The 16,534-nt window shown below is 41.9% G+C and overlaps 1 protein-coding gene across 2 annotated transcripts in view; it reads right to left on the minus strand.

Moving 5' to 3' along the window:
- Positions 1–2,941: 2,941 nt before the first annotated feature.
- The window catches only part of LOC114435922 (metabotropic glutamate receptor 4-like), a 129,711-nt gene continuing 116,118 nt past the window's right edge, over positions 2,942–16,534 (minus strand). The window contains exons 8-11 of one of the 2 annotated variants that reach the window (XM_028405895.1): positions 15,229–16,164; positions 5,452–5,698; positions 4,639–4,641; positions 3,107–3,156 (exon numbers count right to left, since the gene is read on the minus strand). In XM_028405895.1, the coding sequence (XP_028261696.1) occupies positions 3,107–3,156; positions 4,639–4,641; positions 5,452–5,698; positions 15,229–16,164 (1,236 nt within the window). Of the gene's footprint in view, positions 3,157–4,638; positions 4,642–5,451; positions 5,699–15,228; positions 16,165–16,534 lie in introns of both variants that reach the window. The other variant, XM_028405894.1, reaches the window with a different exon arrangement.

The raw sequence follows: 16,534 nt of genomic DNA on the forward strand, positions 1-16,534 counted from the left end.
TGAGAGGCGGGGTACACCCTGGACAGGTCGTTTTGCTAACAAACTAATAGACAATAAAGCAGAATTATCGTTCCAGATCTTGCTCATTTTGTCCCAGGATAGGGATGGATTGTTTGGGAATCGTTTGGTTGGCACAAGTTCCTTTATTATGGCTCATCCATACCTCCTATCCTGATGTCATGAAATGTGAGTGGGCGTGTAGCATTCAGGCGGTCTGGTCCTAATATACTTGGAAATTGTGGTGATTTTTTTTTAAGTCTGGCACACTGTGTTTAAAAAGTGAATTTGCTGCTCATGTGCAGTGCTTCCTGCTCTAAAAAGAAAAGTGTCCCACTGTAAACAAAGCCACAGAGGAGGTTTATGGCTTCATCTGACAACAATTAACATCAGCACTGGACAACCGCATAAACAGTGGGAAAAGTTATGTGCAGCTTCTGCTGACCTTAGCCAAGTATTATTTATTAATAATGCTCTGAATTTCATTATGATTTAGTTAGCATCCAGCATCAGCACCCTGCGGCATCTCCCATTGAGTTTAGATGGCAGCCAGCCAGAACTGTTTTCTATTTTCATTTTAATTATGTCTTCTTCTCTTTCTGTGTGTGAGCTTGTGACTTTTTTTTACTCAACTGTCAGCAAATACTTGCAAGTGAGAGCTGAACAATGAGAAATAATTGCATTTAAATGGCTGCATATGATACTGTGTTCTTTATGAGCCACAAAGGATTTCATTTGTTTGAACAAAAAAATGAAATGCACTGTACAGAATGTACGCCGCAGTCTCATCAGTCTCATCTTGTATTGACATGCACTCGGCTTACATATTGCTGTAATCTAAGCACTCAGGCCTTCATTTAGCACTCTTACAATGTAACAGCTGTTATTTCTGAGCCTTTTGTATGGCGAGGGTCACAGTATCAGGGAGGCGGGGAGAAGATGATAGATGCAGAGAGCTGGCTACAAGCAGAGGCCTTGGATTCAAGTAGAGGCTAACCATTCATTTTAAATAATTTCATGTTTGCTTCCTCCAACCCTCTGTCTTTTCCAGCGCTATTATCAGAGCAATTGTGGCAACATATTATTCAGAGGATGGCAGCCATTGTCTTCTTTTCGTCGGGGCGGACAAACTTGTTTTTAATCTGTATTGTTCCTTTACAATGGGGGAATAAAAAACACACACGCTCGCTCGAAGGTGCTGCCAATCATTTAGGTGAGGATAATTTACAATACGTTTTCTGGTGTATTATTTTGTTTTGTAATCAAGAAACAAACAAGACAAGGCATGTGTTGGATGTAAGGTGATATTCTTCCTCTCTCTCTCTCTCTCTCTCTCTCTCTCTCTCATCAGTGAACAAAGCTTCACAAAGCTGAACATGGCCGCTAAGTTTGAAAACATTTTTAATAGAAATAAAATTTTGTATAAAAAAAAAACTAAACATGCTTCACACACTTCGTTAGTTTTTCATGAGGTTTTACAAATACATAGTCAGATAGCCAGGCACTGTATCTTTTTTGTACATTTTTTCCCCCAATTTTCGGATATGTCAGGACAAAAAGCAGACATCATCAATCTATTTAATAACATACATTAACTTGCCATTTAATTTTGGTCAGCACTCACATTTTATTCTGCAACACAAATGGTGTTGAAAGTAATACAGAGGGGTGGCATGAAAAGCAGCATTGAATTCACAACACAAATGACCCCACAATGTTTTTTTTTCCCCCCCAAGACATTAGAGGGCTTTTATACTGCACAAAGCCAACTATTAATCTGTTCAGCCAGCTCAGGGTGAATGATAGAGATACTGTATATTTTTGCAATTAGAATTTTCATTTGTTGAAAAGCCTTACAACTTCCTAACACCTCCTCCTCCTACTTTTGGTGAGAGTGCCTGAGGAGGACATGTACAGTAATGAATTTTCTCTATATAGCCGGTCCATTATGGATATCACCTACAGGACACATTGCATGATCCTCTCAAGGGCATACTTCATCTTAATTCCTTTGCTAATGGATCCGCACCGTCCTTACACTTGGAACGTGTGACCACGAGGAATAGCTGGAGGCAGTGACGGGAGGGTCATCCTGGATGACGGCACACGGTGAGCTCTCCCGGTTAAAACGCTTATGTGATTTTAACCACGAGCCACCGTTTTCAAAGCACATACAGGTATGTGGGAGGGCAGTGGCAGCCTTGGGCTAGCTGGTAATACAAATCATGGCCTCACTTAAGCACAGATAAACAATCACTCACTAGACCTTCACCATTTTGAGAACAGGTTTTTAACGTACAATAGGCTCGAGCCTGAACAATTTTTAACAACGCTGCAACGGATTTTTAACGCATTCCAAAGATAGTATTTTTTTTCTTATACTTTGTTTTATTTTTATTTTAACAACACAACACAGGATGTTGAAACTGGCATGCTCAAAATCAGCAGAGACCACCTGACAGTCATTCTCATGGACTCTGGAAAAGGAAATAAAAACACATGGAGTCTGGTGTGGATCTGCTGCATTGTTTCCGGTCTCAGGTTGACTGGAGCACGGGTAGAAATAAAAAGCCTCTTCCTGGAAATCCACAGACTGTTTTCATGTCTTTTTGGTGTTGACTAATCCCTTTGTGACACATTGAGGATTTTAAGATTGATTACAGTTCGCAGACAACATTAAGAACACCTGAACGTACTCTTAATTTTTCAGTTTGAGTCCGTTCAGAAGTCTCTGACACAAGGCATGGCTGAAATGTAAACACTCAAAAAGGAAAGCTCCATCCTGTCATTTCCAGAGCTTCTGCCATGCAAGTGTGTTTCTTTTTTTTCTGAGTCTGTATGTGTGAGGCAGACAGAAGATGTGGAACCTTAAAATTGTACTGTTATCTGTTGTGTTCCCTTGTTTTGTCCACTGCTGCTTCTCTCTTTGTGGTTCTCTCCTCGCCATGTCACGTCTTTGGGAAATGCTTCTCTGATCTCCACCAGCACAAAGACACATCCACATTTTCTTTTCTTTTTTTTTTTTTACTGTTGCCAGCTGTGTGGAATTCCACTGCATGTTTTTATTTTTTCTCTCTCCGCTGAAACATGATAAGAAACCTTTGTCCTGTTAGATTGCATGGTTGCTGTAGCTGATGTAGGTTTGCTTTGTGGAGAAAGCTGAAAGACAAGAGAGAGGGAGGAGGGTCAGATTGATCTGAGGAGGATTTAGGTGTTTTGTTTTCTTCTGTAAAAAGTGGAAGATGAAATGTGCCGTGTAGCACAAATGGTGGTTATTCCTAAAAAGATTCCCCAGCTCTCTGGACATATTTTTACATCCTTCCCCTGCAGCTGAACTTTCCAGTCATCTCCTCAGACCGTGTTAGCTGATTCGCTGAGGTGGAGCAGATAAATCCTGACATATCGCCACCAGATCTCAGCGGTTTGTGGGAGCTGGCTCAGACAGGAATTTTTCAATTTCATCAAGCCACATATCCACACCAGCGATGACAATGACAAATGGTGCTTATTCAAATAGCCATGCACTGTATAAGCCCTGTAAACGCCTAACCCCATCAGGATAGATTGCTGCCGGCCATCAATTTTTTTTTGCCTCCTCACCACTCATTGTAACAAAAGATCCAATTAACCGTCCACCGAAACCCAAAGCAGGGATGTTCTGCGTGTTTACATGCAACCATCCTGATGTGCCATTGTTACTGCGGTGCATTGTCATACATTATATATCGATTTCAGTGCTTGTGTTAACAGTAAATACAGTGTTAGCTCTTTTATTCTCACAGCAGCTGGTTTTTAACAGAAAGGAGGAAACAACAGCTCTGAACTGTGTGACAAAAGGCTCCATTCTCTCTAAGTTCAGGCCAGACACAGCGAATGTATCTCTGTTGACAGACGTTACCGATTAAAACCTTCGCCAGCCCGAGGCGAGCAGAGGAAGAGCGTTTTGCACGTCACATGAGTAATTTCTGCTGACTCAATTGCTAAAGTCATTATTTACCTCTCTTGTATAAATCCAGAGTGTGTCACTGATACAGTAGTGCCAAGCAGTTTTATTGGTATTGAGATTAGAAGGAGGAGCACGCCGCGAGATTCAGCTGTTTCAGAAAGGAGTCGGATGCCTCTGATTATTTATAATGTGATTAACTCGTCTGTATGTCTTTATTATTGTCTTGGCTCTTTTTCTAGTTGTTAGTTTAGTCATAAAACAATAAACAGAGAAACATCAGATTCCAGAGCCTAACATGAGAAACCACACATACATTTCAAGGGAAACTGCATCATTTGAAGCGGCTTTGTTTCATCAATGACAGACAATGGGCAGTAATGTGTGTAAATGAACACTGTCTTCCCTCCCTCCACTTATGATGCTCTCTGAGCCTCGACCAGCACAAATCAGCCAGGTGAGCATCTGAAGCCAGCCTCTGAACCATTATACAAAACTCTGGGCCTCACACAGACAGAGCTGGATACAGATTTAATGACCACAGAATCGAATGAAGCAAGTGAGAGTGATCATTTTATATAATTTTGTCTAAAAACAGAAACAATACATTTTTATATTATATCTGTTAGCACATAGGCCGCCCCACTTTGTTGTCCACGTATGTTAGCTCATCTGAAACTTACTTTAATGCCTTTGACTGGCTATCTTTAATAGCATCACTTTTATCTGTCAAGCAAACCATTTTAGCAATCCTATTCAAATTTTACATACAAGTACACCTAATTGATCGATCAATAGATTCAATGTTGACAGAACACGATCTGTTTCTATATCTGTAAAGCCACACTTGGTAGCTGGCTAGCTTAGCATTATTGAGGAGGAAGACTGCTATCCTGTGAAAACAGTTTTGCAACACACACTTTTGCAATTTGTTTAATTTGAACAAAACTAAAAGTGTGTTCCTTTTTTTTCATTAAGGGGGGTGTGTGGCGACTATTTCTGGGAGGGAACAGTTGTCAAGCAACCAGCAGAGACTTGAGAAAAGTCACAGCCACCAGCCAAAAAAAGCGTCCAACAGTGGCCTCCCGAGACCCCCGTCTCAGACAAGTAATCAAAATGGTTAATTTCCTGTTGATTAATTCATTATTTAATGAATCATTTCAGCATGAGTTTAAACAGTGTGAAAAGAGTGAGAAATTGAAATTGATGAGATAACAACGTTCATAGATCTTTGGCATCATGGACACAATGGACAGAAAAGCACCCACTTTTTCCTTTCTGACTTAATTCACACACACACACACACACTGTCCGCTGTTCTACCAGCAAATGAACTACAGTACATTTACTGGATTCACTGAAGTGTTAAATAACATGCTACTCATGTATTAATAAGTCATTATTTTCACTCTGCTTTTTATCATTGTATCAGTACATTCGATTTAAATACAGAAAGCCTGTAGGTTTGCTTTTTTATTCGAAAACATCCTCATTATCATTCATGTTCTTACATTGTGTTTCGAGGCTCTCGCACAACTCGGTCTTGGCTTCTCCGTTGGGTCTGAGTCCGGCCTTGGGGTTGAACTTGTTGGACATGGTGGCGGCGGTAACTACGGCCTTGAGGCTGCGTGTGCGCTTGGGCACATTCTGCTCGGGGTGGAAGAGAACCACATACACCTTAGGTATGTAGAGCAGCCCGAGGGACACGGAGGCGCTCAGGCTCACGGAGATGGTCAGCGTGGTTGTCTGGATGTACATCTGCAACACCAGACACACACAGAGCAAACAGTTTATCCTAATGTGGCAGTACAGATACAGTATATGTGTGGCCAGTGGCCTGTACAATACAAGTGACATCTGCTGTGTATCATTATAATTAGAATATCCAATGACCCGTTTGTTGGCCAAGCTGTTGTTGAAGTAGCTGCTGCTCTGTCCAATAGAGCTTTAAGAACTATTTACCTCGAGCCATGTGATGAAACTTGTATAAATCAGGATCTCATCTGCTTTTATGGAGCGTGTGGTGAACCAGCCAAGGCCACAGTGTTTGTTTAATTTTCTGCCATGCTAGTTTTAATATGGCCATCACATCAACCTGAACGCAGATTTGATAACACCAGTCGATTGGATTATTCTGACTCACAACAAGCAGACCCATGAAAAGAGAAACAAGCTCATGAAAATTTCACACATGGTCACATCTTGCGAGTCATGTGGGAGGGAATCACTGAGTATCAGCTGCTCTTCTTTGAATTGTTTATAAAGCTGCCGTAAGTTAATGAGTCATCTTCGGGGAAGCATTCACTTTTTTAGGCCTTTTATCTAACATTTTTCAGGAATTTTTAATAATAAGCTCATCCTGTACTGAAAGGAACTATAGAAGTACAAACAAGCTGCTGACAGTTGGACAAAAACCACCTAAAACCTGCTAACAATTGACCTCCATCGTCAGTCAATGGAACAAACTGTCAGCTGAGTCTGCAGGCCAGCCTCTGGCGCTCAGAAATGAAGCCCAATTTTAAAAATTGCGGTTCTCCATGCGGCCTCTAGGGGCTTGCTTAAAAAGTCAATCCCCACAGACCTCCATGTACAAAATTTACAGCAGAAATAAATGTGTTTACAGTCTGGTACAAACACTGCTTTTGATAAATTCCCCTTTTGTAACAACTCCTTTTTCTAATATCTCACTGGTTTAGATCACTAAAACGAAAGAATTATTAGGTATACACCTTGAATGATTGACGGCTGCAAACTCACAGCCTGAACTTCCTGCTTCTGTGACCGCCCACCTGCCTCAGGTGAAGTTGCGCTCCACTTCCTTGCCTGTATTAGGATTTCAGGCAGACTGCCAACATGGCCATGGAGCCTCCCACAGAGACACAAACCAGAGATCTACAGGTGACATCACTAAGTTTTGTCCATATTTATAGTCTGTCTATGGTGGCAACAGTATTGTCATAGAAAGCATTTTGTCATCCTGATCAATATTTGGAGCACTTAGTTTAAATATTTGCGCCTTACCTCTGAATCACAGTTTGTGTCTGTTGCTCTCCGTTGCTTCAACATTTGTAAATGAAAGGCTTTTTAGCAGCCCTACATTACAAATATATTTAGTTTCCACAAATCCTCACATCAGAACAAGCAGCTGTTTGGCACTTTTACTTAAAAACGGATTCTCCAAATAGATGCTGATTAACTGACTGATTGTAGCTTTAAACTGCTCAGTAAGCAACAAATCAATCCTGCTCTGCAGCATCTGGCCTGTATCTGTTTCTACAGCAACACAAACCAGCTCCATATTTTCACTCATGTTTGTCACACTGCCTCAAGCCAGCGCTTTTTTGTTTTTTGGCTTTTAAAGCCATTTAATAAAATACACATTTACTTTCAGTCTTATTAAGACTTTAAAAATTATATTGTCTTCTGTATAACAGGGCGGCAGCTTTCAATATGAAACTATGATGAATCTCAGCAGTGTGTTATTGTTCTTACTGGTTTAACACTGTAATTAAATTAAAAACTTCTATGTATGATTTAATACACATATTACAGCAAATCAGCCTCCTCGTGCGGGTTTTAATTGTATTCCATGCTGCTACCTTTGGAGCCTTCCTCTGACTGGCAGAGTTTTCCCTCAGTAGGTCCCTGCTGTTTTTTCATCAAAGCAGAGTAACATTTAGCTTCCCAGATGTGACCTCTGCTTGAATATCTTGTTTGTTTTTATTATTTGTGACTCTCCATGGCGCTCTCCCTCCAGACTGGCTGCATCTCATCTCAGCCAGCTCTGGTACCATGTGGGACCGCTGGCTGAAGAGCAGAATGGAAGAATGGAGGCAGTTTGATAGAAGGACAGCTGCAGTGGTCCCCTCCCAGCTGCAGGGAGTGTTAAGCAGTGAACTGCTTGGGGCTTGGTTCAGTGCCGCCTCAGGGACAGACTGTTGAACCCAAGCTGTTACTCGTATAGACATAAAAGAAAGCGCTCTGCTGCCTTTCACCCAGACATAACCATATCTTCAAAGCCCGCCTCCTTGGTCACTAAATACATACTGAAAGGTGGCAAGTAACAAGACAAAATATGTAATTAGATGTTATTGTAAGCAGAGCATAGTCATGGATTCACAACAATAACAATGTTTTCTATTGTTAGAGCTGCAACTTATAGATATAGATTTGTGTCATTAGTTTTAATTGTGTCTTTAATTGTGTCTTCAGCTCAGTTCAGGTCAGTTCAGTAGTGGGTAGTTTGCGTTTTTTGTGGTCACCATGGCTTCACATCTGCCCCATTTGTGAGAACACAATCAGTATTGTCACCAAGAAAACATAACGTGAGTTTGATATTTTCCGTCCTTTAAAATAAAACGTGTGCATATTTCGCAGTCAGATTACTACATGTTCATGCGACTACAGACTTGATCGTGATGACACTAAAAACCGTGTCACAGCTGTTTAATGTGTGTTTTCATGTGTTTTAAGATGATCATTATCTAACCGCTTACACTGCTTTACACTGTTTTTTATGCCAACATGCGAATAACAACAAAAAAAAAGCTCACATTGTCGTAGCATGCCATGTGTGGTATCTTGCGGATGTATTATGGTCCAAATGTGGCAGGTTTTTTTTTTTTTTTCGTGGAGAACATGCTGCAGCGTTCAGCTACTGCTACATTATTAATCTGTCAGGCACAAGATTGAAAAATAGCACAAGCACAAGTTTTTGTGAAGGCAATTGACTCTAAAATGCCTCTGCACCAAAGTCTGATTAAAATAAAAAGCAAAAATAAAAAGAAAGAAAAAGAATGGAAATGCTGTTAAGCAACTACTGTAAATAATAATAATAAACCACTTTGTGTGTAAATATAATATTTTAGAGGAGGTAATCATGCAGTGTTTCAGTCTCGGTGGCTTCTGGTTGTTTATATGTTGTATGCTGGGATCACAGGGAGCATTAGTCAACATGTACCTATCTGTCACCTTATATTTTATTTTTTTTATTTTATGATCACATGACTATATGTTTTCCATTTAAACTGCTCATAGGCAATGCTGATTTGGTATCAAGACTGTATTGAAGCAGCTTATCAAAACACAGCCAGGTATCAAACAAAGGGAATTAAAAATGAATTCATGCCTCCCATACAGGCCCGCTTCAAATAAAAGTCCTGTAACCTTTCGCAGCTAAGGTAAATAAAGGCACTGACTGGTATTTCATCAGAAAGCATCAATGTCCACTAGAAAAGAAACCTCCACCCACTCTCCACTGCTTTGTAGAGCTGTGTTAGCTTACAAATGGAGTCCTTTTTTCAGTGTCAGACCACATCCTGTATTCAATCCATTAATTCGTTTCCTTCTGATTGCAGTGCACCTGACCATTCACTGACTGGAGCTCATAGAGGATGGCTGCCGTGTACCTCACACTCCTCATCATCAAGCTGCCATCAGCAGATCTCGTCCGAGGCAAAACGCTACATGGAAGAAGCAGCTCGTGGCAGCATTAATGAGAAGAGGCAATGAAAATAAACGGGATCTATCGCTGGGAACCACATCTCTGCATACAGTGAGTACAGCCCAGCTGAGTGTATAACTGACAATTTGAAATTAATTTCAGCACCAATCAAGGTAAACAGATTCTATTTTCAACCAGGGACTCTAGAGAGCATCTTATTCGGGAGGCAAGCGATCAAATTCATTTAAACTGCATAATTCCCTTTGCATTAAGCCACCGTGTTATTTGTCAGCACACTATGGAAGTGTTCAGCAGAGGAGCTTTGCAGCATGAGAATTCACTATAATTGTGCCCTAATTAAGCCAATAAAAAATAGAACTCTTGGGGGACAGAATAATGTAGCTTCATGGGAGAATGTCATTTCTATAGATCACAATTCTTTGGTCTTCATTAGCATCATGGCCTGTTCGCCCATTATTAGAGGACCCAGAGGCCAGCAGCGGACGCCCAGAGGGCTGCAGAGCTGTAGGCCTAATGAATCCAACAACTGCTCCCTGAAGTCCGAGATGCCGCACAAGCTCTCTCTGCACCGTGCCATCAATCTTCATTGTTGATTATAAGACCTGCGGGCGCTACTGTGAATAATGCTGTTTGTGTTACGGCTCAGAACTGGAAAAGGCCCGGGGAACAGGGGGGGATAGGTAACAGGTAGCAGTAACGAACACCGATCACACTCATGTCTGAATCTGGTCTCGTTAAACTCACTGCAACTCCCACTCTTTGTCTGACTAGTGCACTAACAGCAGATTTTTTTGTCTGCTTGTTGACAGTGCCAATAGTGTGATGGAGACTTCATAGAGAAATAAACAACACCAATGAATCAGTCCATTCACGCACTGTAATGGCAGGACCTCTTTGTGTGGGCTGATTGAATTTGAACTGAGCCTATTGTGCTGAAGCCTCACTCCCATGTATGCTATTGTTTGATGCCCCTCCCTCCTGCCTGTGTCTGCAGGACAGCCTCTGATTTAGACAGTTTCTCCAGGTAAGCAGGTGCCACTTCTATTTCTGTTGCTAGCAAAGAGCTTGGTGATGACACTCCATAGATAGACCGGATGTCCTCGTTTGAATGATGGAGGAAGCCTCCCATGGCATTCGTTACATTTATCCTGGCACCAGATGACATATAAATGACTGTGCTTGTAATGCCGAGGCACAGGCCCTGCTGTAAACTGGTGATGAGTGTATAGGCGGTGAGATAAGGTAAATCAAGACCCGGAGGAAGTGGAGCATTTAATTGCTCAGAAAGATGTGTCAACGTGGGCTGTGAGGCTTTGTTGGGCCCGTCACTTACAGTACGATGATTATGAGGTGTGTTTGCTTTGACATGTTAATTCCTTAAATAAGAACAATGTTTATGTAACAGCTCAGCAAATCAGTCACAGGGTTTGTTTTATTTTCCCACTTGAAGACAGCACAGTTAAAAAAAAATGGACCAGCTCTCCTGTTCAGCCAACATCTTGTCCAGAATATGAGTCCACAGCTTCCACTTATGTGATCTGACAGTGCTCTGAGATGAGGTTTAGGTAGGTTGAGGGTGCGGGGAAGGACTGTTTGGTGAAATGACTATTATTTTAGGGTGTTTGTCATCATGGCCAGTATAAGTGCCACTTGAATAAATAACAACTACACATCCAGACTGTCTGAGGCACGTCCAGATTCAGCTCCTTATAGTTCGCAACTCAACCCTTGGAGGATCACCACACCAGTGTGTGTGTGCAGAGAGACTGTAAATAGAGATGGACAGCATGACAGCTCACTAAAAGGGAGAAACATCTGGATCTCCCCCTGGTGGCTGGCTGCAGTATAGGTCATAATCCTTGCCTCCTCCATGTTATTGGATGAGATACCCAAATAAAAACTAAAAGAGTCTTCGTCAAATAAATGTCCTCAGAATTGATTATGGCGTGAAAGCTAGTTCTTATGATTCTTATTTGTTTTCAAGTGTTTGTATTTAATTAGTCATTGTTGGCGGAAGAAGGAGGGATTAACTGTAACTGTCTCCAGCCAACAGAGCAGCCAAGTTATGCAAACAAGTTGAGGGATGTGGAAGTGGGTGGGTGTTTGGTTGCTCGTGTCAATCACCTCTTGACCTGTATTGCATACACTCTGGTTCCAAGATCCAAGATTCCAACATGGCAGCGGGTGTAAGCAAAATATTTTGGCCTTACATTTGTAGACTGGGCAGAGGCAGAATCATGCTGTCCATCTGTATGTACAGTCTGCGGTGCCCATGAAGTCAAATTGGATTTCTACACGTGTCTGTACTCTCAACAGTGACAGAACATGCTGTTTTGTAGGCATGTCTAATGATATTTTAGGTTTTATTTGGTATAAAAAAATCTTTCTGCTTGCGGGGGCAAATAGAATACAAATTCTGTATGTACTGAAATAATTCTCAGAGTTTGACATCTTTTTTTCTTCCTGCATCTCTCCTTCACCAGCAGCACTTCCAGCTTCAGATCACAGCATGAACATGTGTGGGCTCCCTCTAGAGACTGCGTTATCATGGTTGTCTTCTTCCTCAGTTTCACCCCTGTGATTTGTCTGTAGGTGTAGGTAATAACAACTCCTTGCTAGCATGTCTTCACCAGTCAGTGTATTAAAGGCTATTAGAGCTGCTAGGATTAGTGCAGGTGGCTTCCTCCCTGTTATTACAGACAACATGTAAATGTGGAAACAAACAGCACGCTGTTGCTGTTTCATGTATTCACCTGCGCAGCAATACTGTGACATTTATCTGCATTAGAGTGTACTCTGAATAGGATTTTTTTCCTATAAACAACCTTTTTGTGATTACCTTTGCCTTTGCCAGATTAAGGTCATATTTATAGTAAGCCATAATAGACATGTGCAATATGCTGCTCTTATTAACCTGTAATTGAACCATAGCATTTTCACAGCTTGTGTTTTTTAGGCAGTTCAACGGTTTGTCTGAGTATGAATGGGAATGATGGTTGTCAATAAATAGCAATGTATAGATAAACAAGAAGAATGCCACACAATGCAAAAGCAAGAGTTTATTTATCAGAAAATAACATGGCTACGATGTAGCTTCTGCTACTAGTGTTTGTGGATAGTTTATTCAGAATTTGGTGGCTGACATTTTAAACATGAATATTCCCTCAGCTGCTGTGCAAGCAAACACCTTATGAACAGAGTATTGCCTTGACCTGGATATATTCTGGTGCTTGTCATTTACATCACATAGCAGCTGGATTGACTTTAAGCTATGCATGTCCGAGGAACAGTGGTTCAGACCAGTCATACGAAGATTGTAGTTGCTGCCATGTTTTACACATTTGACAGCAGGAGAAGCATTCTGATTGGCTGAATGACAGTTAGATGCTTTATCCATTTTTTTCCCCAATTTTCTATATTTTTTTTCTTCCTGACTTTCCAGATGGTTCTGCATAACAAAGCATCTGGCACATCAGGTTATCTTGTCAGCGTTTAACAGGCTAACATTTTAACATTACCAGCTGTAGCAACAGTTAGTAGCTTCTTGTAACAGATGCTTCACAGCAATTACCATGGCTCTATATAAAAGGAAATGCGTGGCGTTGCTTGTTAAGTTTATGAATGATTGTGTTTGTAGCTACAAAAAAAAAATCATTGTTGACACTTTTGTCTTTGTACACTCTGCCCCCACCTGCCACCTCTTCTTTTTGAGGACTTTACAGCTTTATATAAAAGCTCTCATCTTCTGCTTTCGATAGACAGGAGTCATTGAAGGCCAGCAGGGCAACAGTTGCGTTACTGTAAACAAACTTTATGTTGTATTTATGTACGTGTTCAGAGCAGCTTCTTTCTTGGTGGACAGTTACAGGTACAGTTGCACTGCATGATCTGATGAGACTAAACCATGTCAGAGTGCGAGTTAAATGAAGTTTTTGTGTCTCAAAGACTCAAAGGGGGTTTGGGTTATATATTAAATATGATTATTCTCTCTAAAATGAGGAATGAAAAAAAATGTAGGACAAATTCCTGAGGCTAAACTTCCATTTTGTGTTCCATTTTGTGTCTTACCTTAACGTGGCTCAAGGCACTAGCAGAAGTTTTCTAAATGATAAAAGTGTCCTCCAGCCATTGTGTGTGCAGTTTTTCCACAGGAAATAATAATTAATGAGTGACTCATAATTTGGAGCAAGAAACAGGGTGTTTTACATTACGCCTGGATGAGAGGAGTTTTTCATGGTTTGTAAATTAAATTCATCTGAGGTATAGAAGAAGAGGCAACAAAAAGTAGGACTTCACTTACCCTTCAAAGATCCCCCCTCTCTAATTTACTATTCAGAGCCATGCTGGCTAATGGATTACCTCATCCTCCAAAAAAGCTGTTCAATCTCACAGTGATTGTATAATTCTCTTTCATCTTCAGAGAGAGGAGATGGAATGATTAAACAAAGAACTCGCTGATATCCACGGCTGCTGTTGACATGCGACTTAAGATGTGCAACACTCGCATTAAAAAATAATGTGGGCTTTGCACTTGGATTGCTTTTTCTTTGCAGAGTATGTCACATACAGGATGATGCGGTGATGCTCAAGAATATACAGCGATACCATCTGACATTTAGTTATATTTTGAGGATATTTCAGTTAATGTAACATAAAGCAAGCAGCATCTGTTCAACATGCTGTTGCTTTCTTTTAAGTGAATATGTGGGGGTGGGGGGTGGGGTAGGAAAATGCCCATATGCAGATCCAACAGAAGTGTGGACTTGTGGTGTTAACACAACATGCAGTGTATGAAAATAAGTCATTGTTCTGCTGGTCATATGCTTCATTATTAATGTAATACAATTGGCTGCAGTTCTATGCAGATTTTTCTGCACTGCTGTAGACTATAGAAATTATTTTGGGATGCTGAGCATGACACAATGCACACTCTCAGCCTCTCAAGAATGTTTTATTTTTTTTCACCCACAAAGCTAACTATCACAGCCAGTTTTCCAGGCCAGCATTTTGATGTATTGTTTTGCTTAATCCCAAATGGGAGGAGGTGAGGATTAATTTGTTGCATCTGTCAGACCCGTGCTGGCACGGCCGATAGTGTCCATGCCAGTATGGAGCTTTCCCTCAGCACTGTCCTCTCTTGTAGCCACTGAGCCCCTTTTGTTGCACTGCCAAAACACCTCTTTCAACTGGATCTACACATTTCCACTGTGTCATTGTTGTACCCCTCTGGCTGTATACCCAGACCGTCTCCTCTGAATGTGAGGTTGAAGCCCAGCATCCTCGCCCATGTCCCTTTTGGATCCCTCTTGACCCATGGCCCTCCCAGCACTCCTCACTGGATGTGATCCAGATCCACGGTTCAGGAGGTCGGACACATTGATTTGACATGGGAATATGAGTGTGAGCTTGTGTTTGTGTAAACAGCTCATGGGTCGCTGATGCACTGTGGCATACAGTTGTCACATATATGTGAGTCACAGGCTTGCTTGCTGCCTTCAGAGAGTTATTAGAGAATGCATTCATTTGTCTTCTGTGTTTCCACATGACATCCTCCTTTTAAGCTGTTTTAGCTGTTGAGTTCTATTAAGTTCATTTATGAAACTGTTGTTCTTTGCTGGCTAAGAGAAAAGTTTAAAGTAAAGGAGTAAGGTCATTAACATTTAAGCAGAATATAATGTAGCAGACCTGCTGTAAGGGGAGCTAATTATAGATGCAATAGTGTAGGATAGCTTTAACACAGTGACCCCTCCCACAAGAAGTAACCAAATCAATCATAGGCATCCAGGTTTAATCAACAAGGACGAATTTGTAGCTGCCATCTTACCTTTTCCGTGGACTGCGATGTGCCAAAGAAAATGGGGATGAACGCTAGCCAAATGATGCAGGTGGTGTACATGGTGAAGCCGATGGGTTTGGCCTCATTGAAGGTCTCTGGGACTCCTCTGGTTTTAATGGCATAGACTGTACAGGTGACCATGAGCAGCATGCTGTAGCCCAGCAGGCAGATGAGAGACAGGTCAGAGATGTCACACTTGAGCACACCTCGAGCCATCACTGGGTTAGACGTCCTCTGGTCCTCGTAGTCAATAATGGCCTTGGAGGGATCCACGCCAAACCAGATGCACACCCCGAGCAGCTGCACAGAGGCAAGGGTGAATGTGATGACCAGCTGTGAGGCCGGGGAAATGAACCTGGGGGCGCTCACAGACATGGTGCCCTGCTCAAAGATGCGGTAAATGCGATTGGTTTTGGTGAGCAGAGCTGCATAACTGATGCTCATCCCCAGGCCCAAGAAGATCCTGCGGAGGGAGCAGATTCCAACATCTGGGCTAGAAATCATCAGGAACGTTGTGGCGTAACAGAGGAAGATTCCAGTCAGCAGCACGTAGCTCAGTTCTCGGCCTGATGCTTTCACGATTGGAGTGTCATTGTAGCGGATGAACGTGGCAACCACAAACAACGTTGCCATGATGCCGATAACCGCTATGAGCACAGGAATGACGGCCCATGGAGAGCTCCACTCCAGCTTAACAATGGGAATTGGAACGCAGCCCGTGTGATTCGCATTGGGCCGCAAATCAAAGCGACACATCTTACAGGTGTAGGTGTCCGCCTGGTATTGATAGCCATCGCAGCGCTCGCAGTGCCAGCAGCATGGGATGCCCTTCACAATCTTCTTACGCTCCCCAGCCTGACAGGGATGGCTACAGATTGAGGAAGGGATCTGACGGACACCGCCGGGCCACTGCATGGAACGAACCTACGAGGGGATAAGGATGCAGAAGGAGAGATAAAAATAGAGAAAATTTCACAGAATCCTGGAAAATGGAGGCATGTAGAGACTGTGTTGCTTTATTGATCTGGAACGCTTCTCGGCACCCCTGAAGGTCAAGGGTATTCTAGCGGGTGGTTACTGAGCTGTTTGGGTGTTTGAATCTGTATGATCTCATGCTACTTGGTGTTTAGGGGCGAAAAGGTGAAAACTACACGTCAAAGGAAGCATTCCTCTTAGATTCAGCAAAAATCTGCCAGTGGGAGGTCACATTATCTGAAGGGCAAGCTGTGAGAGGAAAAAGGGAAACCCACTGTTTCTCAGCAGGCAACTGATGACAGTGTTTCCTCTCTTTTTG

Source organism: Parambassis ranga, chromosome 5, assembly GCF_900634625.1.
Source record: "Parambassis ranga chromosome 5, fParRan2.1, whole genome shotgun sequence".
Lineage (NCBI taxonomy): Eukaryota > Metazoa > Chordata > Actinopteri > Ambassidae > Parambassis > Parambassis ranga.